Source organism: Stegodyphus dumicola, chromosome X2, assembly GCF_044657685.1.
Source record: "Stegodyphus dumicola isolate Sdum_Otavi_A_Nest chromosome X2, ASM4465768v1".
NCBI classification, from domain to species: domain Eukaryota; kingdom Metazoa; phylum Arthropoda; class Arachnida; order Araneae; family Eresidae; genus Stegodyphus; species Stegodyphus dumicola.
In genome coordinates, this window is record NC_140781.1 from 32,865,519 (window position 1) to 32,889,306 (window position 23,788).

A 23,788-nucleotide genomic window follows, 5' to 3' on the forward strand; every position below is an offset into this window, starting at 1 on the left:
CAACTTTCGTCAAACCAGCATTCTTATCACATTCTTTTTGATATTTTAACTTTATCTTTTAATGGTAGTGCCTTTTGCTTTCGTGACATTTTGTATCAGTTACTGTCTTGTATGCTTAACACAGCATCCTGTTAAGAAGGAATCAAGTTTTACCTTCCAAGTATCTCCTCTATTCATAAACTTATCTTTCAAATCTTGTACTAGACTATGAAAACTCATGCCTTTGTTTCTTTCTCTTATCCCTATTTCTGAGAAAAATATTCAAAAGGTGAGGCTGCGAAATGTAAGAACAATTCAGTAAGTCAAACAAAACTGACGTATATCCGAAGTTTTACAACATATAAAAGAAATATTTTACTATTAAAATAAATAGGATTGAATTAGGACCATACAAACAACATATAAATGAAAGAGATGTATATAAATGAGAGTCATATAAAGAGTGCTCCACTGTATATATATTTACATATGAGAGAGAAGTAAATTTTAAATAAAGTGCCAAACGAAATTTCATATGATATTTTTTCCTTATAAATATGCAAGTTTATATTGGTGTATATTTCATTATTACTCAAGAAATGATAACTAGTTATCTGGACAGCAACACAAATTTCTCTGCAAAGCTAGCAAGAGCTTTGGCATTCAGAATAGCAATATAATTGAAAATACAGTCTTTGGTCAAAGAAAGAGCAGAACAACATTTGTAGGACCGTGAAAACTCCATCCCAGATAAAAATAATCTGTAACTTATCAAAATTTATACCGATATCAGTATGTTTAAATATATGTGGCTAAATAATGCCATTTATGCTAAGCCAGCAAGAATTATATGATCTGACACTGAAGAAGTAAGACTCAGTTCATTAATTAATCAACACTATCCATACTAAAGAAATTATTCCAGAAGACCAACAGGTAATTTTTAGACACACAGTGCTTCAAGCTAAAATTGAGAAATGTGTCCTCAGCAGATTTGCAATAATTCAAGATTTGTGTCAGATGGTTGCCAAGAGAATTAATTGATCAAAGTTTCATGAACCCATTTAGTGGTCCTACAGCATTATGCTGATGACAAGCAAGATTTTTTCATGCTGTAACTAAGCACAATTAATTAAGACACCATAACACGCCGAATAAATACTAATTCAGAAGTCAAACAACAAAAATCAGCATTATATTTTCAAAATTTTCACAGGACTAGTTTCGATGGTTTTACTGAGGTGATGGTGGTTCAGTAAAACCATCGAAACTAGTCCTGTGAATATAACGCTGATTTTTGTTGTTTGACTTCTGAATTAGTAAGCACAATTAGTTTTAAAAACATGAGATCTTAAACACAAGTCCTAGTTCTACTTTAATTTTTAGATCACCAACTATGCCAGTCATCATATCAAAGGATGTGAAAAAAATATTCTGTGCTAATTTGTAGTAGCTGAATAACAAAGTAAAAATATTTCTAAAAGCAACATCTCTTATTTTTAGAATAAATAATATATATAAGTATATTGAATCATAGTTCCTATAAATTAGTTCTACAGCTTCTACATTAGAATAACTTTCAAGTTAAAAGGCAGATTTCCAGGATGTACATTTTTCACTTAAGGGGGAAAAAATAGCGAGATTTCCTTTATGATTAAGTTAAATAATGAAGAAAAATGTCTCAACCCCACATTCTAAGTGAAGTTAACATGTTGACTGCCACACACATTTTACGTGGTTTGCCCATGATGCCAATTTGAAATTTTTTATTATGTGATGTATATTATGTTAAAATATTATCTACAGAAGATAATGTGAGTTATATAATTGTGCTTAATGCATTTTTCGTGGTGGGGGTCACCCCCAAGGTACTGTAGACCATTACTGTAATTTATAATTTAAATTTTTATGATTTACTATTCTTCAAACCATTATAGTAACAATGGTACTATTTAAAAATTTGTCAGTATCAATATTTACTCTAATTATGTATTTTACTATTGGTTGCATCACCGGTGGCACCCACAGCACTGTAGCCAAGTTGAGTGCCGGTCACCAGTGACCCCCATGGCAGTCAAAGTGTTAAACAGCATTATCCTTAAATTAGGCAGTTCCTCAACCACTCATTCAAAGTGAGAGCAATGTAACATCAAACAGCCATTATCCCTAAATTTAGGCAATCTAACTATATATCCCCACTATTTTGATTTATGAATTAATGCATAAGATCTGAGGGAAAATCTCAACGAAACATTAACAATCATTTTATATCAACAAAGCAGATTAAATTACATTACAAATCAATGAATGCTTCATTAAATCATGCACACTAATGAAACAGATTACTAATCATTTGCAAGTCAGCCCAACACTATTATCTAGAATTTGCCTTGCAAGATATCTTCAAATGCTGGTGAAGAAGACGTATTAGTTAACCACTAGTTTTAAGTATTTAGCATTTACAAATGCTACACATAATACTGGATATCCTTTTAAAAAGAATATGAATTGAAAGCTGTTAAATATTATAAGCAACTCTTGAGCTAAAAGAATAAGAAACTACAAAACCTAAAAATAATTTTTAATTTTCATACATCTCCTCTTTCAAGCAAAAGACGACATGTTGGTAAGCAATCTGGTGCATGAACAAAATTAACTAAAGCTTTTTCTGCAGTTGCTCTTTCTTCAGGGTTACTTGCATCATAAAGTTGCTTACAGAGTATTTCGAGCTGAGCCAACTCCTGTAAACAATGAAAAAAGGATAAATGTTATTTTTATTTCATATCATTAGTTTATAGCATGCTCACAACAAATAAACTGCCTACAAAAAGTTTATCAAAGGTTTTATAAGAAACGAAAATCAGATATACAGTCAAAAGTCGTTAATTTGGACACCCATAATCCGGAATGATCTATAATTCGGACCTCAAAGCTACAAACTTTCTGCACATAGGTGTTTAAGCGTGCACGTAAGACCTTTACGGCTGTGAATATGCGTGTGCACATGTGCATAATACGTTTACGTAAGCGCATTTAATGTATAACGGACGGTATAAGCTAAGGTAAAATTATCTAATTCAGTTAATGTTGCAGATTGCGTTGTTCCTTAATCTTCGAATTGAATCCAGCTTATTATTTTTTGTAGACTGTTAGAGCAATTTTATAAAAGTAAGCTTGAACTTTCGATTATTTCAAATAGAATTTCCGATATATATTTAACTAATGTGTAAAGGATCTACAAAGCGAAAGTATGTTTCGAAGTCCATTAAGCAAAAAGTGGAATTGCTGCAAAAAAATGGATAAAGGCATATTCCTTTGTTTCTTAACCATTCCGAAATCTGTTTATCAATTTCACGCTGCTCTCTGGGGGGGGGGGACATCGTGGCGCGCAATGAACTAGAAGTTGATCTGTCAGCACTATGATATCTTCAGGGCAGATGTTTTTATTTTATTCAGTTTAAAATTCTGTACTAAATGTAGTATTTCATCTCGATGTATTCTGTCTTTGATATGATTTAAATCAAATTCCTCGTCATTATAAATATCACGAGTACACATCAAATACTTTTCTGGTTGCAATTTTCTAATTTCGACTATGCGTAATGTATGCTTTATGCATGCGCGCGTTGAAAGAAATGTTTAATAAAGTAAACAAATAAATATTAAGCTTTTTTTTGTAAATTTTGATACCCTTTAGATCATAATTGTTCTTTATTTCAGAAATTACGGTTTCATATTTTTAATTTTGTAATTTCTGCATGCCATCTTACCAGATTTAAACTGATGACCTATAATCCGGAATTGCGGAAGTCCCGACGAGTCCGGATTAACGACTTTTGACTGTATTAGAATTGTTACCCTCACTTGCTCTACAACCTTTTTTTTAAATGGCAGATTTCTGCAATTCTTATCAAACATAACTTCTGCTCTTTGCCAAAACTCTCAAAAAACTAAAACTGTAGTATAATGAAAACAGACTGAAACTTCTCTGTTAATTAGGAGGCACTTAGCACCAAACATAAATGTTGGTGCAAAATCTAACTAAATGATGGTAACCACCTAATAATACATAAAATTCCATTAAAAAAATTAACTTGTAATAACAATAAAGTTTCATATAATGTAATATATATGTACGATAAAAAATATGCTAATCAAAATTATAATTTACACTAACAGTAAAACATTAATTCTTCCTCTCTATTCTAAAAGTCGCAATAACTTCTCTGGATTGCGTTATTTCTAGATCATTCTATGGCCTGCGCAGCTCTGATGATGTAATAATTGGGAACTGAAACTACCATTGTAAACCAAAACTGTTCTCTTCGTGTGCTTCCATCTTTTATAACTACGTACTTCAGCTTCTGTCTCATCTTTGCTTGGACATAATTTCGCTATGCTGCTTGCTATTTCAAAAAGATCAATAACGTAAATGTTCTTGAACAGGCACGACTAGGGTGCCAAGTGATCTGTGGCAACATAATGTCAGTTGGAAAATGAAACACCTCGACTGCCAAGTTTTATTTACAAAGTCAACACATTAGCTTAAGACACAATCAGAATATTTCCTCTTCAATATAGGATAACTACACATCAACAGTGCTCCATCTTTTTCTTGCTGATATTATATCAGTTAGTTGGTCAGGATAGTTTCCTGCAGCCTGAGACTTCAATGGAAAATTTAGTTCAGCTCTTCAAATCATCGTTTGGTGATAAATCTAAGATAATGTGAAAGAAATGAATCATCAAATTTGTTTTTTCAGTGTTTAAAAAATAACCAATCATCATTCTGCTGTGGTGTTTTGCAAGTGCTTCAAAAAAATAATCGCGTGTAGCGTTTACAGATTGAAAGTAATCTCTTGATAAATTGAGAAGTTCGAATGTCTAGTGAAAAGGAATATTGAATTTGCTTCGGCCATCTCTATAGTATTTAGAGAAAATAAAGTGCTGTGAGTATGCTTTATCAGTCAATTACCATTTAGGAGATTCAGCATTACAGTGTGTTCAAGGTCCCTAATCTGAGTTTGAAATTTGCAAGTATGTGCGACAGAAAATTATTTGCGCTTCCGCTTTTTCAACAGCTCAAAAATTGCTACATTCCGGTGAATCTAACTCAGGGAAAAAATTATTTAATATGCTGCGGATTCTATACTTTACATTTCAATTTTGCTCAAAATTTCTGCAATTTGATTATGCTGTTTTGCAAAAATGTGAAATACTTGTTCATTAATTTTTCTAATTTAATAGGTATGTGTGAGCAAATTAAGTAACGAATTTTAAGCTATTTAAATTATTCATAGGGAAGGATATTAAGGTATCAATGTGTCGAATTTATGTTGAAAATTTTGAATTGTTGATGAGAATTGATGAAATAATTATGAAAAAATTAGTAGAAAATATGATAAACAAATAGTGTTGTTCTTGAGTGGTATTATAAAATTATGTTAACTGATTAAAAAATGTACGGTTCATACTATGTTTGGATAAACTTTTGAAGGCTCCCACTTTTATTTTTTTAATATAATAATTTTTATTTTTTTTAATATAATGGAGTGTGGTAATTTTTTTTTTTTTTTTTTTTTTTTAATAAATGGGGTGTTGTAATGCAGTTTGCAAAGGCCAGTTACCATATAAAAGAAACATAGGCCTTTCCAATTAACTACCCAAACAGCTGGAAGTGTGTACTAGGAGAAAGCTGTGGGGTCTTCCAGCTTGTACAAAATAAGTCAATTACAAACTTCAATAATAATAGTATATTATTTGATATGAAAATTTAATTACATTATAAAATTTTGAAATTTTTGCACTTTTGTAATGTTAATTAATGGATGTGTTTGAAATTTTTGTATTTGAAAAATTTTCAAAAACCTTTCCTAAATAGATATAATTATGAAATTCATTTCCTTATTTTATATTCACAAAATTATGTGATCCATATTATTATTGTAGGGCAGCGTAGGATTTAATATATCTTTAATTTTGCATCTTTGTATATTTTTTCCCATTTCAATTAATTAGATTGAAGATTTTTTATAGTTATAAACTTTGATAATTATACAATACTAGAGGACAGTTACCTTTATTAAGGAATGGAGGTTTCTATGTGTAATTAATTGTATTTAAAGCATCCCACAGCCATCAGCAAGTTGTCACGCTGATTTGCATTGTAGAGGATTTGCCTGTTGTTATCAAAGTTTATATTGTTATTGTACTGAATTTTTTATTTACTATGTATTAAGTTCTAAATTCCATTTTACATTGCCTTACAATTATGAAAATGTGAATTATTTTATAAATAATTAATTCAAATTTCATGAATCTGTAACAGAAAATTTTTGTTTTATATTGGTAACATCAGTTTTTATGAAAGACTTTTAAGCTAACGACTGCAAAATATTGTGATTATGATATTCAAGGAAAGATTTTACAGAACTGTGAACTTTTCCAGTATTTCTTGAAAAACTTAAAACATTCCTTACAGTGTTTTTACAGTTAAAGACTTTAAACTTCAATAGAATTTTCAATTTGAATTTCTTATTTAAAATGATATCTGTAAGGTTTTATACTTTAAAAAATTATTTATATCAAAATTTTGTGATTTTTTTCTCACTGTTGTATTTATCTAGTTTTGCTAATTTTGTAATGCTTTCTTCTAAAGAGGCTTTTCTGTCGCCATGCCTTTCTTCTCTTTGAATGGGGAAGGGGGGGAATATGTAAGATAAAAAATATGTGAATCAAAATTATAATTTAAACTAAAAGTAAAACATTGATTCTCCCATTAGATTAGTTGTAAAATAATGTTGCATTATTTTAAATGACGCTAATCTTCTATTACTAACTATAAAACCCCAACATTAGGACATTCTGCTTTCTTTAGATGAGAGGCATTTAATAACTTCTAAACCTAATAAAGCCCAGGCATGAATCAATATTTATGGCATGACAAACATGGTGAAATGATTACATCATCCTCTCAAAGTATAAAAATGAAAATGCACATAGGTGTTATTCGATTTCTGAGAAGTTGTTAATTATTATTAGTCAGCAATGCTAGTCTGTTAATAATGAAAATACCAAACACAGTTCAGTGACTTAGTTCTACGAAGGGGGAAAAAGCATACTACCAACAAATATTCATAGCCGCAGTTTGTAAAAACACAGACTTTCTTATGTTAGCATCAAAATGTGAGCTGTGAAGTTTAGACATGAATGTTGGGATGTTAAGCTGCAAGAATTTTTTTAAATATATAACTATAAGTTCAGTAATATCGGTAACTTTCCAAAAATTTTCCTAATGTCCACACACAACAAAAATACTGATTAACATATGTGATGTCACACATAATATAAAAATTTGTAGTACTTTCGGATTATTCATACCTCCATGGAAAAGCTGCAAATTCATTGGAGACTCGGTTTCAAAGTGGTAGAGCACCAACAATTCCATACAAGAGCAAAGCAATCAATAAAATTTAAAAATTTTTAAATTCCATAATAAAACACTTTTTTGAGATATCATTTGGTACTCTTCTGTTATCGGGACCAGATTTAGAACTGTATGCATGTATGCAGATGTGTATGGATGTATGTGCATATATGTACACACACGGACATACAAGGGTTGGAACTTTAATAGTGGCAACACAGCTGAAAAAACGCTACGCAGCAAAACCAAAGAATATTGCGTATACCACACGTGAACTACATACCTACCTTACCTCTCAGCAAAAAGACTCGTCCTGCCTATGTCACGCGCATACGGAGTGACGCGAAGAACGGATCCTTGTATTAGCTCACGGTAAAGTAAGTGTTGTCGGGATGTTTTCAAAACAAGAACAACGATGTTGGATAAAAATTGAATGTGCCAGAGGTCGTACAGCACGACAGTGTCATCAAGGGCTTCAAGAGGCTTGCGGGGAATCTGCATTGCCTTACAGAACCGTAGCAAGATGGGTGAAAGCATTCAATGAAAGACGCCAAAATGTGGCAGAGATGCTGCGGCCAGGTCGTCCGAGTGTCAGCGATGCAGACGTGCAAGCTGTTGCCGCACTAATGGACAGTGATCGCCGCCAAACGATTTGTCAGCTGGCCGGACAAACAGGATTAGCGCATACGACTGTGCTGCACATTCTGAAGGAACGCCTGTCCATAAGGAAAATTGCTTCACGATGGGTTCCACATCAATTGACAGGAATGCAGAAATGGCTACGATACGATGCTGCCCGAACCCACCTGGAGCGCTATGAGCGTGAAGGAGATGTTTTTTTACGCCATATCATTACGCTGGATGAGACGTGGACCCAATCATACCAGTCAGAACTGAAATGCCAATCAAACGAATGGCGTCATCACGGGTCACCACTACGTTTGAAATTTCGTCAGAACCCCAGCAATGTGAAAGTTATGGTGATTCTCGTGTACGACTGTGATGGTGTCATCCTAACGCGCACCGTTCCCCCACAGCAGACCGTCACTGCACAGTATTACTGCTCATTTTTGGAGCACAATCTCCTACCAGCTTTGAGAAAAAAACGGCGACACTTTCTGCAGAACGCACCTCTCATTTTGCATGACAATGCTCGGCCGCATGCAGCGCAAGCTGTGACTGATTTGTTCAAGCGATGGGGCTGGGAAGTGCTTTACCATCCACCATACTCCCCAGATCTAAGCCCTTGTGACTATGACTTAATTCCTAAGATGAAGGAACCACTTCGTGGCACTCACTTCCAAACTGTTCCTGAGATTCTTGCGGCAGTAGACCGGTCCATTCAAACTATCAACAAAACAGGCGCTGCTACAGGTATTCTGCGACTTCCACATCGTTGGAAATGGGTTGTACACAATGCTGGTGACTATATTGAATGACTGTAAACATGGTGACATGAATCACTTTTGTATTCCTTGTAAATAAATAGTTGCCACTATTAAAGTTCCAACCGTCGTATATACATGCATACATGAACAGATACATGCATATATACATTTCTGAACCTGGTCCCGATAACAAAACAGTACCTTACATTCTTTACATATTGTTATTCTCCTCATGTACACAGCAATCTGCTTTCACTTAAAAAAAGCAGAGATTGGCAAAAATTCAGCATCCGTATAACTTTGGCATCTAATCTTCAGCATTGTACACCAGCTAAAATGTGCTATGCATATACCTAGGCTGTCACATAAATATTTTGGGGCAACAATGTGTATTGCTACATTGCTATTTTGGTAACACCACTTTGCCTTATTGCAACTTTCTGGGGTTGGAGGTGAGCATAATCAGAAAGCAACCTTTTTTTTTTTTTTTCTTTTTTGGATAACGAATTGGAAACATTTAACATGTTAGTAAAAAATGGTTTCTATGTTAGTGTGATCTGATCTCATAACATCTGTATATAATTCACCTATGTTTCAACAAGAAGCTGTCAATCACACTAATCTATGGAAAAATATTACTCAAAACAGCAATCGCTGTTGTTACTGAATGACTATGTTCATAATTTTAAAGTATGCTAACACACAGCTAAAGTGTGAAATTTTTTAAAGTTTCCTACTGCTAAAGATTTTTGGGTTCTTTCTCATTACCTACATCCTCCTGAAAAGTATTTGTAAAGCAACCACTATGTCACCAAAACAGGCATCTCAAATGTCACCAAAATGTGTTCATGTGGTAATCCAGATATGTACACATTTCCATCTTCTTATTAGATGGTCATTTTTATCATGGTGTTTGGTTTTACAATGGGTACTGTGGCGACATCATCGGTGTTAATGAAGTGCCATCTGTGAAACTCCTTGCGATTTTCTTTTCGCCAGAGTGGCAATATTAAGCCTTCAAGAAGAAAAAAAACAATGACTGATTTTTTGCCTGTGTAATTCGGTATTAAAAAATGTTAAATAAATTGTTATCCTATTGGAGTCAGAACAGTGTTTAACATTTTCTATGTTCCAGACTTCCACAGGTACATTATTTTTTCTTGTAAAGAATCATAATGGGTCAGAGGAATTTGCTGGCTGAGAAAAAATAAAGCACTGCATATTTTCAAAAATAAGGAGTTTTGTAGGACAGTTGAGAATGCAAAAAAAATGCATTCCAGGAAACTGTATTTCTTAAATGATAGAATAGTATGCATCAAAATTTGTGCACAGTGTCAAACTGATACAATACTCCAACATTCTTTTAAGTGAGAACAAATTGCTGGGTGCATGGGAAAAACAAAACAAAAAAAAAAAAAAAATTCACACAGATTTCGTGAAAATGGCACTTTATTACAAATGATTCTTGCCTTTTATTTTTTTTTTTTTTATTTTTATTTTATTGATCCATTTCTCTTTTATGGAATTCTGAATGCTCAGCTATTTTCAAAATTCAAGTTGCTTTTCGCCAAGCTAATATATGGGCAAAGGAAAGCTAATGTGGGGCCGAAGGGGGATGTAGATTATCAGAAAATACCGATTTTTCTATTGTGATAAATGTAATTAATATAAGGAGGAGAAGGTTAAAAATTAGTGTTTTATCTACAGTACAGTTCAGTAGCAGTTAAGATAGTAAAATATATAAAATTACAGATATGGTTAATAAGTGCTACAAATATGAGTAATCTAAGGCAAATGTTAAACATAAAAGTAACACATTTATACGTAGAACCTTTTAAACCAGATAATGATACTCAATCCAAGAACATATGCAGCTTTAAGTAAATATAAATCTGCAAATTTTTAAATGAGAGGTTTTATTTATTTATTTATTTATTTATTTTTAATAATTTTAGATTTAGGTGGCAGCCATGCATGCAAAGAAAGTTCATTCATTTTGGTTCAAGCCTGAGTCTACCAGTATTCAATGGATTTTTAACAACTCAGCCAGTGGTAGGCCAAAAAGTAAGAAAAAGTAACAAAGCTACATTATTCTCAATCCATTTAGGAAGTTCATATATGAAATCAACAAAGAACAAAGGTAAAGAAAGAATTTTTCTTCTGGACAGACATATCCTGCATCATTTATCAAGAGCTAGCTGGATGAAAAAGTTTTGCTCTATATAAATGATACTGTATAAAATGTTCCGGGAATTTTGCATTGTGCATAAGTTAAACAAAGAAGCACCAGTCGCATTTCATATGAAGGAAACTAAAAATAATTTATCTTTTTTGCCCATATGACGCTAAGCACAACTAGAATACATTCCGACTTTCAAAAGTGATGCAGAAACAAGGGGATATTACTTAAATGCTAGATATTGAAAAAACTTCTGCTCCCCCCAAACACATTAATGAATTAGCACAATACCCACCAAGTATAGAAGAATACATACATTGAAAAAACAAAAAAATGCTCTAACAGGCACTGTAGAATAATTCACATAGCATTAAATTACACTCTTGCAGAAAAAGATACACTAGACTTCTCAGTGAGTAATACTACAATTATTTATGTAATTATTAATTTACACAGATTACTTACAAGTGTCACTTCTGATGTGGAAAATAAAAATAGTATGACACAAATCACAAACTGTCTCACTCAATTTGAAAGGAAATTAGGTTAGAGTTGACTTTAAGGTACCCCTGTATTATCGCAAAGTTGTTGTTTTATTTATGGTAGCCTGAGTAGTTGAATGTTATGGAAACTCTATTGTGACGTAATCGGGTGCATGATTCTGGGAAATTCTGAATCATGGGATGGCACTTTTGTGGCATGTGTTAGTTTTGTTTTATTCTTTAGATGGTAGATTTTTAGTTTTATTGTTTAGATAGTTAGAATGGCTGAATGTACTAAGATTAATTTGAAGTTTCTGGTTAATTTGAAATGAAAGGGGAGAAGAACATTAATTGACCAGTGTGTAAATGAAGGTTTACTTAGTAGCCTTTATAAGTGCCTTGTATGTAGGAAGGAAATGTGTCTGGTCAAACGTAAAGACAGTTCAGATGGATTTAAAGGGGTTTTAGGAAGAAAGGTTCAAATAGTCACTATGTGAAGCGGAATTTATGTGGTGATGCCGATATGCGGATTCGAATTCAGATAATTTTAGGAAGTTTTTGGATGCTGTTAAGGAATTTTGTGTGCCACAAACTGAAGATGAATAAATTTCTAAATAAGGTAGATGAATATTTGCTTTGTTTAGTGCTTAAATATATAAGAGGTTTTTCCTTTTTTTTATGTTATTTTATTAGTTGGTTTAAAATGTAGTTTGTTGAGATTATGTATTTTTTGTTTGCCTCTAATGCAGAACTGGGTGCTCCTTTGACTTTTCAAGTGAAAATGTATCGATGTGTACATGGACAAATTTAAGGGAGTGTGCAATGCAAGTTTGTGCAATTCTGTTTTTTTTTTTTTTTTCTTTAAGTGAAAATAGGTCAATGTGTACGCGGATAAAGTCAAGGCAGTGCGCAATGCCATTTTTGTGCAATTCTGGGATTTTTTTTAAGTGAAAATAGGTCGGTGTATGCATGCATACCGAATTTGTGCAAGTGTTTGTCTTGTTATTTGGGCTTTGTGTACTGGCAATTTTTGGAGCAAAAATCGTCGCTCTGCAAGCCAAAATGCCAAGTCAAAGAATTGCACAAACTCGGTATCCATGTACCGCCAAAAATCGCCAAGTTTCGCCAAGGGGTTCCCTAAAATATACTTTTACCGGAAATTACTTTAAAGTCCTGGATATTATATCTTATTTATGGTATGGCAACCATAATGTAACTAAAATACTCTCCAGGTAATTTTAAGTTAGCAACATATTTGATCAATTCCTATAAATCAAATTTATCACTGTTCATTAACTAGAATCTGGAATTCATTTTCAGAAGGTTGGATTATTTACTATGACAAAGCACTCAAAAGACTTTGCTCTTTGAGCCCAAAGGATCCCTACAGAAATCTTTCATCATCCAAACACACTGCTAATTCGCAAATTAATATTATATTAAGAACAAAAAAGCAACATATTTATGTTTTAATTCAATGAATTTTAATCAATTTAATTAACTTTAATCAACCTTTATTATATTACTTGTACATATCACATCAACGTGGATTAAAAAAAAAATCAAAGTTATAATCAAACTACAGCTTTTAGAACCTTCAAAAGCAAAGATAATTATTTATAAAAATACTATAATGATTTCAAAAATAATAACTGACTTTTAATTTATTGCAATTTTCTTTTTTCATATTTAAACATTTTGAATCTCTTAACTAATGGGCACATTTTATATATGTGCTAATTAAAATTTTAAGTCTCACTAAAATTTGAGCAATTATCAATTATTTGATATAAATCCAAATAAGTAACATGATTTCTTAACAGACAGAATGTTAAAAAATCTTTTTTTTTTTAATAGAAAAACTGAATTTTATTTAAATCGCAACTTTTTTTCCAGCATTACTTTGTTAAATGGTGACTACACACTGAAGATTTTCAAAGTGATTAAACCTTTAACTGGATGATATTCAGATTTTACATGTAAATTAGTATGATAAGAGATAATATAAATGTACAAAACTTTATTAGTTAGCAGCATAATAAACAATAAAACATTTTGGCATGTTCTGGGCATCAGTAACTTATAAAGTCATTTGAATCACTTAACACACATACATATTGGCTAATCTTTGGAATATGGTAACAGGTAGTTTGGCGATATTTTGGTAAGGCGATAAAGGTTACTAGCTAGGACTTCAGCAGTGTACATGGATAAAGTCAAGAGTGTGCACAATGCCATTTTTGTGCAATTCTGGGATTTTTTTTTAAGTGAAAATAGGTCGACGTGTACATGGATGATACCACGTATGTGCAATTCTTAAAAACGCGGGAAGCAGTGGGCGATTCTGCACTTTCTCCCAATTTCGCATCTAATCTTGGTCATGATTAAGCACTTTTGTTCCATAAAAGTTCTAGCATAAGCGTAATTTGGCTAGCAGATTGTTGGAAAAAAAATGTTGAATTAAAAAAAAAGCCTTTACTTCATGAAAACAAAATGCCGTTCAAAAAAAAAACAAAAAAACTAGCAGGTTGCTGTAGCAGGGTTGGTCGCCAAATTTTCGCCAAGTTACCATAATCCAAAGATTAACCTACATAGTTAACCAAAAAATGAAAAATAATCTTTCATATAACAATCAAGCACATAAACAATCAAAGTAAATATAACCATAGGCATATCACACTTGTGATCTATATAACTTTCCCAAAACAGTTTACCTCATCAACATTATTGTCATCTGCATTCTGTGCTTTAACAAAAAAAAAACAAAAATTGCTGCCTTTTCAAACTCCAACTGATTTTTCAATTTATCGCATAGAATTCTAAACACAGAATATTCTTTCAATCCCTGCTGAGGAAGCTCTTCATGCACTTAACATTTCAATGATATACAGTTTTCTTTCCCAAGCATTCTTTCATACAAATTATTGATTTCTACTACTTAAGTACGGTCAGTGACTCAACTGTCTAATTTTCAGAAAAGATTTGGAGAAAGGTAGAATACAAATTGAAAAATAATGCTGAATAAAGCAGTTTTTGTCTGTACATTTTCTTTTATTAATTCCAATGCCTTTTTTTTTTTTTTTTAAACCTCCTGTAAGGCTTTAGCTTTATACATTACTGATAAAATAATATAAAATTTTTTCTCATGATGGAACTTGTCCATATTGTGTTCTAAATAATTTTGTATCAAGATTTTAAATTGTTCCCAAACCTTTCCAAACTTTAACTGCTTCAACAATACTCCAATTATTTTTTGGATTTTATCAATCCAATCAGTTATGGCAAACTGGCTTGAAACAAAGTAAGTGATTTTCTACATTTTGCTGGTTTCCACATTAAGAATATGACTGAATATTCAGTCTGTTGCATCTCAATTCTTTCTGAAATTTGCATTCAAATTAGCCAGTCCTTTATATGGTTTTCAAGGAAGTCGGTCATATATTGAGTTCCAACTTATTTCGGACAGTATATTTAAACTAGTACATTTACGTATTTATATGTTCTATTCATCAAATTTGACTCGGACAAGTTCATGATCCTGAAAATGTTCTGGCCTGAATAACATGCTCAGCAAGTATTTCATACATTTAAAGCTTTGGTCAATAAATTAAATATACACTGAACAATCATAAAATACAAGTTGAAAATTGTTTTCTTATTTTCCCCATATTTCCTGCATTATAGATTACAAAATACAAATTTTACATTTATTTAATCTGAAAAAAAGGAAAAGGATAAAAATAAAAGCCCTAGTAATTCTTTTATCTACAGAAAACTGATTATATTTATTTTACATGCCAAAATGTATAACTTGATTACTCAGAGTATATAAATTATAATAAAGCTAACAAAATGTCAGTTTTTATTAAAATGCTTTTTATACCTAATTAATAATCACACAGTTTTAAAATAACTTTACCTCTTTAAAAAGCTCCTTATTTCCTCACTCAGTAATTAAACTCTCTTCATAAGCATTACAGATTATTTTAATATCTGATTTTAACACATTTTCTATCATTACAAAAAAGGGGCTATCATCTAATTTTGATAATTTTTTTAAATCCCCTGATTAGAATCATGACTTTAATTATTGACTAAAATCGCAGGCTACGTACTTCGCGAAACGAATGCCATGCCACTATAAATCAGCATTTCAGAACACTCCTTTTAATGATTAATCTGACACATAGTTGTTAAAATTTCAAATACATGATAATTTTAAACATAATTCAGTGAAAACAATACGTACACAAAACTGCCATTATTTCATTCATAAAATTTATTGAATCGACCATAACTTTAAATTCAGTGAAACTATATCACCTACATTTAAGAATACTTTTTCTCCCTCCAAGAGTTCAAAGAAGCACAAAGAGCTTTACCAACAGCTATACACTAGCATTCATCATTTTTGTAAACACATACATACATTTCAGTAAAATACCGTTGGAATTTCAAGAAACATTTATCACGTAATGTAAAATAACAGTCATAAAAAAAGCGTTTTTATGGAACCTTATATACATGTTTCACACAGAAATAAAATTTAGAATCAACTGCGTTCCTGAAAACTCCAAGCGCAAAAATATGTCATTAAACATAATTCTTTAAAAAAAAATTTCTTTGAATACTTGGTCATCATACATTTAAATCATGCAATAAATAAATGCATTGAGAAGGACAATTAATAATAAATAATAACGACAACAGACAACTGATCCCCAGGGGTACGCTGCGATCTGACGTATTTATCCGAGTTAGAAGCACATGCCGGATTGTTTACTATCCGTTTACAATTCAAAAATTTACTCACAAATTTTGTATACGTCAAGACAACTCTTTTAATACACAAACTAAGAACCTGTGACATAGGAAAGAACTTCAGACCAATAATATCCTCACCAATTTTAAGGGAAAAAAAATATATTATAGATACGAGTACCTGCTCATCGGCCATGATCGCTCATCAACCTTTTTTTACTACTCGAGTTGTGCTGAAATCGTCCATCTCGATTCCCTATTTAAAGCTGTATCACTGCGCATCAAATATAAATCAAACAACGTAAATGATACACAGATCGTATTTTATTCTCAGAAATTGGTACACATCGCCTCTTTATTCGTCACATGGAAAATGTGACGAATATTATTATTCTCCAGAAATTTCTAAGGAATTCAAAGTAGCAATGTAAATATTTGTTTCGCTCACAAAATATTTAGAAAAGAATATTTCTGAATTCACCCAAAAAATCTTAAATTTCGAAATGCTGATAATTAAGGATAATTTATATAATCAACATTAATAATAGGCATACGCAGCTTGGAATTTATAAGCGATTTATATGCGAAGAAGGAAATTTTCCTACAAAGAGCAAATCTTGTCAGTATGCTGCTTGCTTTCGGCGTGTGACAATAGCATTAAACTAATTACTAACATTTTGATATTTTTAAGACTTAAAATTCCGTGTGTTAGTATTTGAATGTATATAACGAACTAATATGTTAACATATATGTTTTAAAGGCGGATATGCTTTCATGTTTGGGGTCTTATTAACTGCTAGACACCCATTTATAAAAAAATAAACTCATCATAAATCATCATTAATAAATCAAAATATATACATAGCGTTAGGATAACATAAATCTCAGCGATGAATACAGTGTGTACACGCACTCGTAAAAAACAGAATGAAAAAGTTCTCTTTTTGCAGTCACGCAGAGATGAGATTCTTATCGCGCATGCGCGAGGAGGAGAAGTCGAGGCGCTGAAGAAATGTGGTGGGGGGGGGGAAAGGTAGCCCCTCACCATCTCCCTTTCTGGGAAAAAAAAATGTGCTAAAAATCTGAAAAAGAGAAGGAAAATAATTAAGTCTTGCACGAAACGTTTGGGAAAGTGGACACGACGTCCTGAACGAGTTTGGTAATTTGTAACAGTTTTTTCCAGTGGCTGTTCGTTTACTGGATAGGCTGGTTGCTGTGATGAGGCCTTATCCACATCAGTTAAACTAGGAGGTTGGTTTGGTTTATTTAATTATGGCAAAGAAAACTAGGACTATCTGCCTAAGGGGCGGGATGCCTTCGTGGAGGACTTTCTAAGGGAAACTGGCTCGTATACACGTTACACATGGGGAAAACCACGCAAACGCCCATGAAGCCAACCTGTTCGCGAAATTCGAACCTCGGACCGAACTACCAGTGTTCAGCGATTTTGCCGCTCGGCCGCTGGTGAGCCCGTTAAACTAGGAGGTTCAGCTACATAGTCTGGGAGTAAATACGCAGGCTTTTTCTGTCGGTAGACAGTGATATCATGTCCTTTTTTACGTATGGTAAAGGTTTTATCACCACGTCGAAGAACTTTGAACGGATTTGTAGGGCTACCTCCCCCCCCACACACACACAACACATGCATGTAATGAACATATTGATTTCGGAGTCATTCTCATCTTAGGATGCTGTTTCAAAAGTTCAATATAAACTAGAATAGATTTTACATATTATAAAAGAATCCGTGCCATTATTAATTTAATTACTCAATTTCCACAATGCGTTTTTAAATAAACAGAATAAAGCTCATTTGATTTGCTTTTTGTTGTCCACCCAGAGTCTTCATTTCCTTGGCGAGAAAGGGTAATAGGTTCCCTTCTGCCATAGCCTGAAACAAACGGTTACCGACACAAATAAGGAATTCATTCCGTTCTCAGCTGCATAGTTTATTTATTTAGCACATACACATAAACACAATTTAATATAAATTTGTGTTCATTACTTTATTTAATATAATATTGCAAGAAATTTACTTATAATAAACAATACATATACCAAAAAATTCATTTATATGTATATTTATGCTTTGGTTTCACAACTGTTTCAATATTCCTTATGTGGCACATGCTAAACTGTTTTTCCGTTTTACGAAGAGAGTATCATTAACCGCTTTCTTCCCTAAACAGAAGCGGGCCAATTCCTGTTTCTCGCCACAATCTCTATAAAACTACAGTACCCATTATCATTTGTGCGTAGAGCTGACCGGAATATAAAAAGAATATTGTTTTTCAGAAAATTATTCTCTCCTTCTTATTATAAATCTTGATTGTCAGGGAGGGAAAAAAATGTATGTTCAAAACTGCCGAAACGAGCATTTCGGAGGCAAAACTATTGTCGCTAGGATACTAGCAAACAAAATAAATGCAACCTTAAAATAAATCTCAGAAAACCTTATTTTATGGATATATATTTTTCCTACTTGATATGAAGATTTCTTTTTGATACCTACCCATCGGTTTTTATAAGTACATAAATAAAGGATGTCTTAATAAGTACCCTGGCCTTAAAAGGTTTTGCCATCTTGATTGGCCTGTAAGTGAGCAGTAATTAAACAACAAAAGATAAAACATAAATGAGTTTCATTGCTAAAACTATGATCGTAATAATACCGAGAAGATATATTTTTATGTGGTACAATAATATTTATGATTTATGTAATAAAGGTCGTTTATACGCAATTTTTAAACTATGCACAATGGCGAAAACTTGAAAAATCCTAATTTAATTTATTTTCTCCCTCCTTTCAACATGCCTTCGTGGTGTAACGGCAGCACACTCGGCGCGTATTCGAGAGGTCCAGGTTCCAGTCTCGGCGAGACCACTGCTGAATTTGCATGTATCCTACTTTAGAAAACCTAATGACTCTACAGTGGGCCCAAGTTAAGCAAGGTGGTGGGCGATAATTCGTCACCACCAGGATTTGGCGACTGGGTCCCCTCCTTCCCAGTCGCCCTTTAAAAGAGGGATATATAAGATATTTCTCCCTCCTTCCAGGATGTCTTCGTGATCTAACAACAGCACACTCGACGCGTATTCAAAAGGTCCAAGTTCAAGTCCCAGTGAGGAGATTATTGGTTTTGCACCAGAATTTCCAGAATCAATTACTGTAATAACAGAATGTTTAAACTACTTAATTTGGATTCATCTGACAGCGAGGTCGTATAATTTTTAATTCATTTCAAAGTAGAAAATAACTTCTTCCCCACCCCTCTGCTACTGACGCATGTGTTACTTATAAAGAATGTTTATAAAAACAATATGCACAAACGTGCTCATAGTGATTAAAAGAGCTGATAAAATGCGCTAAATAAGTAAATAAAAATATATAAGTAAGCGTGATATTTGGTGATACAGTGTTAACACTTTTCTAGAAATTCCAAATACCTAATTTCCTTTTCCAAACATAGTCGATTCTTGGAACGAAAATATAAAATAATAAACCACGAACTATAAACCGTACCTTAATTTGAATGCATTTTCTTATGACAACGTTCATTCGTTTAAATTTTACCTATTACTTACAGGTAACCTATTTGACAATACGAACTAACTTACAAAGGCTTATGCAGCACCAATTCAGCAAAGTTCTATTGGCTTCTGACTCCAAATTAATCTTTATAGATAGAATTCAGTTTCTTTAAATAACTTTAATCCACATTTTAAATCAAAAATAATCTTTATTATCGTTTTTAGCTATTGTAAACAATTCTTAGAACAACAACATGAATAATCTTTTGTTGCCATTCCAAGAACAATAAAACTGAATAATCCTTTTGTTGCCATTCTCACAACAAAAAACAAATAAAACGATATTAATCAGCATTTAAAATTTCTATATAACTTCAAGCCACAACAGTACTCCCTTCCCAGTAACTAAGTTACAGTAAAGCATATTAGTACCTTTAAAATACAATATTTACAAAAAAAAAATATTATTGATACATGTAAATGCTATTCCCGAAATCGCACAAGGGGTTTTATTGTCCGTCCTATACGCGACTGTTTTGCAGGAAACCTGTTAATTTTAGGAGGTAAGTCGGTTGGAGGTTTGACAGGTTGTCTTATTGACATTGCTGGTTGCTTCGTAGTAACGTCTAGCGTTTGCAAGAAATATGCAGGCCTTAATCTATCAACAGACACTGTGACATCTTTGTGACTGATTTTTACTGTAAAATATTTTTCTTTTCTGTTAGCCACTTGAAAAGGACCATCGTAAGGGTGTTCTAATTGCTTTTAAACTCTATCTTTGGTAGTAAACACGTGTTGTTGTTTTCAAGTCTTTAGGAACGAATATTTTTTGGACATATTTATCGGATACTGTTCTTGGTCCAATTTGTTCCATAGTTATTTTAGCTGCTTGACAAAAATATCCGGTGGTGTAGGAGATGTGCTGTCGAGGAAAAATTCTCCAGGTAATCGTATATTTTGTCCATAAACCATTTGAACAATGGTATATGCAGACTCTTCCTGCATAGCTGTGTGTAAGCCAAGAAGAACAGTTGGAAGTGTTTGGCTCCAGGCCAGGCTATTGTGTGCCATAAGTGCAGTTTTGAGAGATCTATGGAGGCGCTCGACCTTCCCATTTGCCTTGGGGGTGGTAGGCCGTTGTATGTTGCAATTTTATTCCACACATTTTTGATAGGTTGTTGAGCAATTCTGAACTAAACTGTGCTCCACGATCTGTGACTAGTTGAGATAGCGTACCAAATCTTGAAATCCAGTTAGAATAAAATGCTTTGGAAATTGTGTCTGCTGAAATGTTGTTAAGCGGAATCACTTCCATCCAGTTAGAGTACCGGTCAGTGCATGTGAGACAGTAAATGTTCCCATTTGATGGTGGTAGGGGTCCAATGAGATCAATATGTATGTCACAAAATCTTTCTGAAGGCAGTTGAAAATCACCGAAACCTGATTTTGTCTGTCGATTAATTTTACTTTTTTGGCAAACCTTGAAAGATCGAGTCCAGAGCTGCATGTCTTTACGGATTACTTGGGCAAACAAATTTAGATGATAAGAGCTTTTTAGATTACTTAATGCCAGGATGGGCTGCGTTATGCATTTGATGAAATAGTTTCTTGCGATAACTGTCAGGGATATATGATCTGATATTATTCGTTAAAGTTTCACACCACAAAGACTTCCCAGAAGGTAGCGGATACTGCTTGAACTTCAGGGAAATTGCTGATGTCTTCAAATTTTGCAATTCTTTATCCATAATTTGTTCATCTGCAACTTTATCATGGTCGATCAAAAAAATTTCTTCAGTTCAAGATAAAGTAACTGAAACGATGTTGTCTCGACCTTCTATGTGCTGTATATCAGTTAAAAATTGAGACATGTATTGTAAATGTCTAAGTTGACGAAGTGATGCTTTTTCTGGTTTTTGTTTAAATGCAAAGATTATGGGTTGTGATACTTCTTTCGAAGTTTGAAGCAAACTTGATTGATGCAATACAGCAATAACTTTTACTTAACACTCAAAATGGCAACATACAAACAAGATGAGAAAACGTATATTAACATTTAAAAAAAAACAAATACATTCTTCGTGCAAGAGCCACACGTGGCTCTTGAGCCTGCGTTTCAAACATTGCCGTTAACATATACTTTAATGTTCATTTATTTAAATTAATTGTTTTAAATTACAAAACAGCAACCTCTCCTCCAACGGAGAAACTTTTCCCTAAGGGAAAAGTTCTGTAAAATTCGAAAGTTTATGGGCTCGGCTTTCTCATTTAGTTAAAGAGAAAAGGTAACTTCTCTGATAAGTTTCCAAACTTCAGGACCAAACTTTTAAGTTTTAAACAAATACTCTTACACCACATTTAAATAGAAACAAAATGGAGTACGTTCAAATACATCAGTTCAGCATTCATTAAATAATAAAATAAAGTATAAACTTGGTTACACTAAGAGATATTGTATTATTTTAATTCTACTCAGAACATTCCGTTCTTGTGCAAAGATCTTTTGCGATGAATGACGTTAAAATTACAAGGTGTCATGAGAGTGCCCAGCGCATCATTCTAGAGTTACATTTGGCGTTGGATTGTAGCCAGACCAAAGGGTTATGATCAGTTGGAATCAAGAATTCTTGATGACCATCCAGATAAAAATGCAGTTTCTTGATAGCATAGATGATGGCTGTGCACTCCTTCTCAGTAGTACAATAATTCTTTTCAAATTTATTAAATTTTTTGTTTATATACAAGATAGGATGTTCATGTTGTTCATTATCTAATTGGCATAGTACTATACCCATGCCATTGTCTGAAGCATCGGTTTGTATAATAAACCTTTTATCAGAGTCGGGAGCATACAAAATTGGTTTCTTTCATAGCAACTCTTTTAAATTTTTGAAAGCTTTGTCACATACTTCAGGCCATCGTATATTTCCTCTTTTGGTTACCCCCTCCAAAGCGTCCGTGAGGGGTGAAGCAATTTCCGAAAATCTCAGTATGTACTGGCGAAAATACCCTACTAGTCCTAAAAAATCACGTACTTCTGTTTTGGTCTTAGTTGTAGGATACTCCTTTACAACCAGGATCTTTACTTAATCCGGAGTCCGTTGTCCTTGTCCTATCACATGGCATAGGTGTCACTTGATCTTATGAAAATTTACATTTTGATGGCTTTAGTCGTAAGTTTGCTTTTTGTAGTCTGTCTAGAACAGAAGTTAAGATTTTAAGGTGCTCTTTCCCAGGTTTTAGAGTAAATGGCAATGTCATCCATGTATGGTACAGTGAATTCTTCGCATCCAGCCAGGACCTTAGTCATAACTTTTCCAAAAAAATATGGGGCATTTTTTTTAATCCAAAGGGCAAACGTAGAGGTCTGAAACTTCCAAAACTAGTTACAAATGTTGCATATGTTTGCGCACTTTCTGCTAATGGAATCTACCAGTAGCCTCTAGATAAATCTATTACAGTAATATATTTTGCTTTTGCTACAGTTTCGATACGTTCTTCAATATTAGGTATAGGATAGTATTCAGTTTTAGTAACAGCATTGAGTTTACGTTAATCAATACAAGGTCGAGGATTCTTTGACGAAGATACTATCAAAATCATGGGAGATATCTGATTCTCCCGGCTCTATAATTTTTAAATCGAGCATTTTATGATCTTCCTTTTTGAGAATTTCAGTCTGTCGGGGTGACAGTCTGTATGGCTTTATTTGCATTGGCTCGTTGTTTAATAGCTCAATATCGTGACAAACTAAGTTTGTTAGTCCAGGATTATTTGAAAAACAACTGGAATATTTCCATAAAACCTTTCGTAAATCTTCTATTTGCTCGGGCTTCAAACTTTTCTCGAGTTCATTCTCCTCTACGATGTCCAAGAAATTTAATATACTTGGATTGGAAGGTAAATGAGGTATATCCATTTCTAAGTCTCCTTCCACTTCAGTTATCATATTAATCATTTCTGGTCTTTTGTAATATGGTTTAAGCATCTTAATGTGATATACTTGATTTGGCTCATTTTGTTTCTCGAAACCTACAATAT

The 23,788-nt window shown here is 33.0% G+C and overlaps 1 protein-coding gene across 2 annotated transcripts in view; it reads right to left on the bottom strand.

The window, feature by feature from the left end:
- Positions 1–16,486, bottom strand: part of Ranbp16 (Ran-binding protein 16) — a 195,164-nt gene extending 178,678 nt beyond the window's left edge. For both annotated transcript variants that reach the window (XM_085808991.1, XM_085808990.1), the window contains exons 1-2: positions 16,397–16,486; positions 2,574–2,720 (exon numbers count right to left, since the gene is read on the bottom strand). In XM_085808991.1, the coding sequence (XP_085665117.1) occupies positions 2,574–2,720; positions 16,397–16,411 (162 nt within the window). In that variant the 5' untranslated portion in view covers positions 16,412–16,486. The remainder of the gene's footprint in view (positions 1–2,573; positions 2,721–16,396) is intronic.
- Between the last annotated feature and the right edge of the window lie 7,302 nt (positions 16,487–23,788).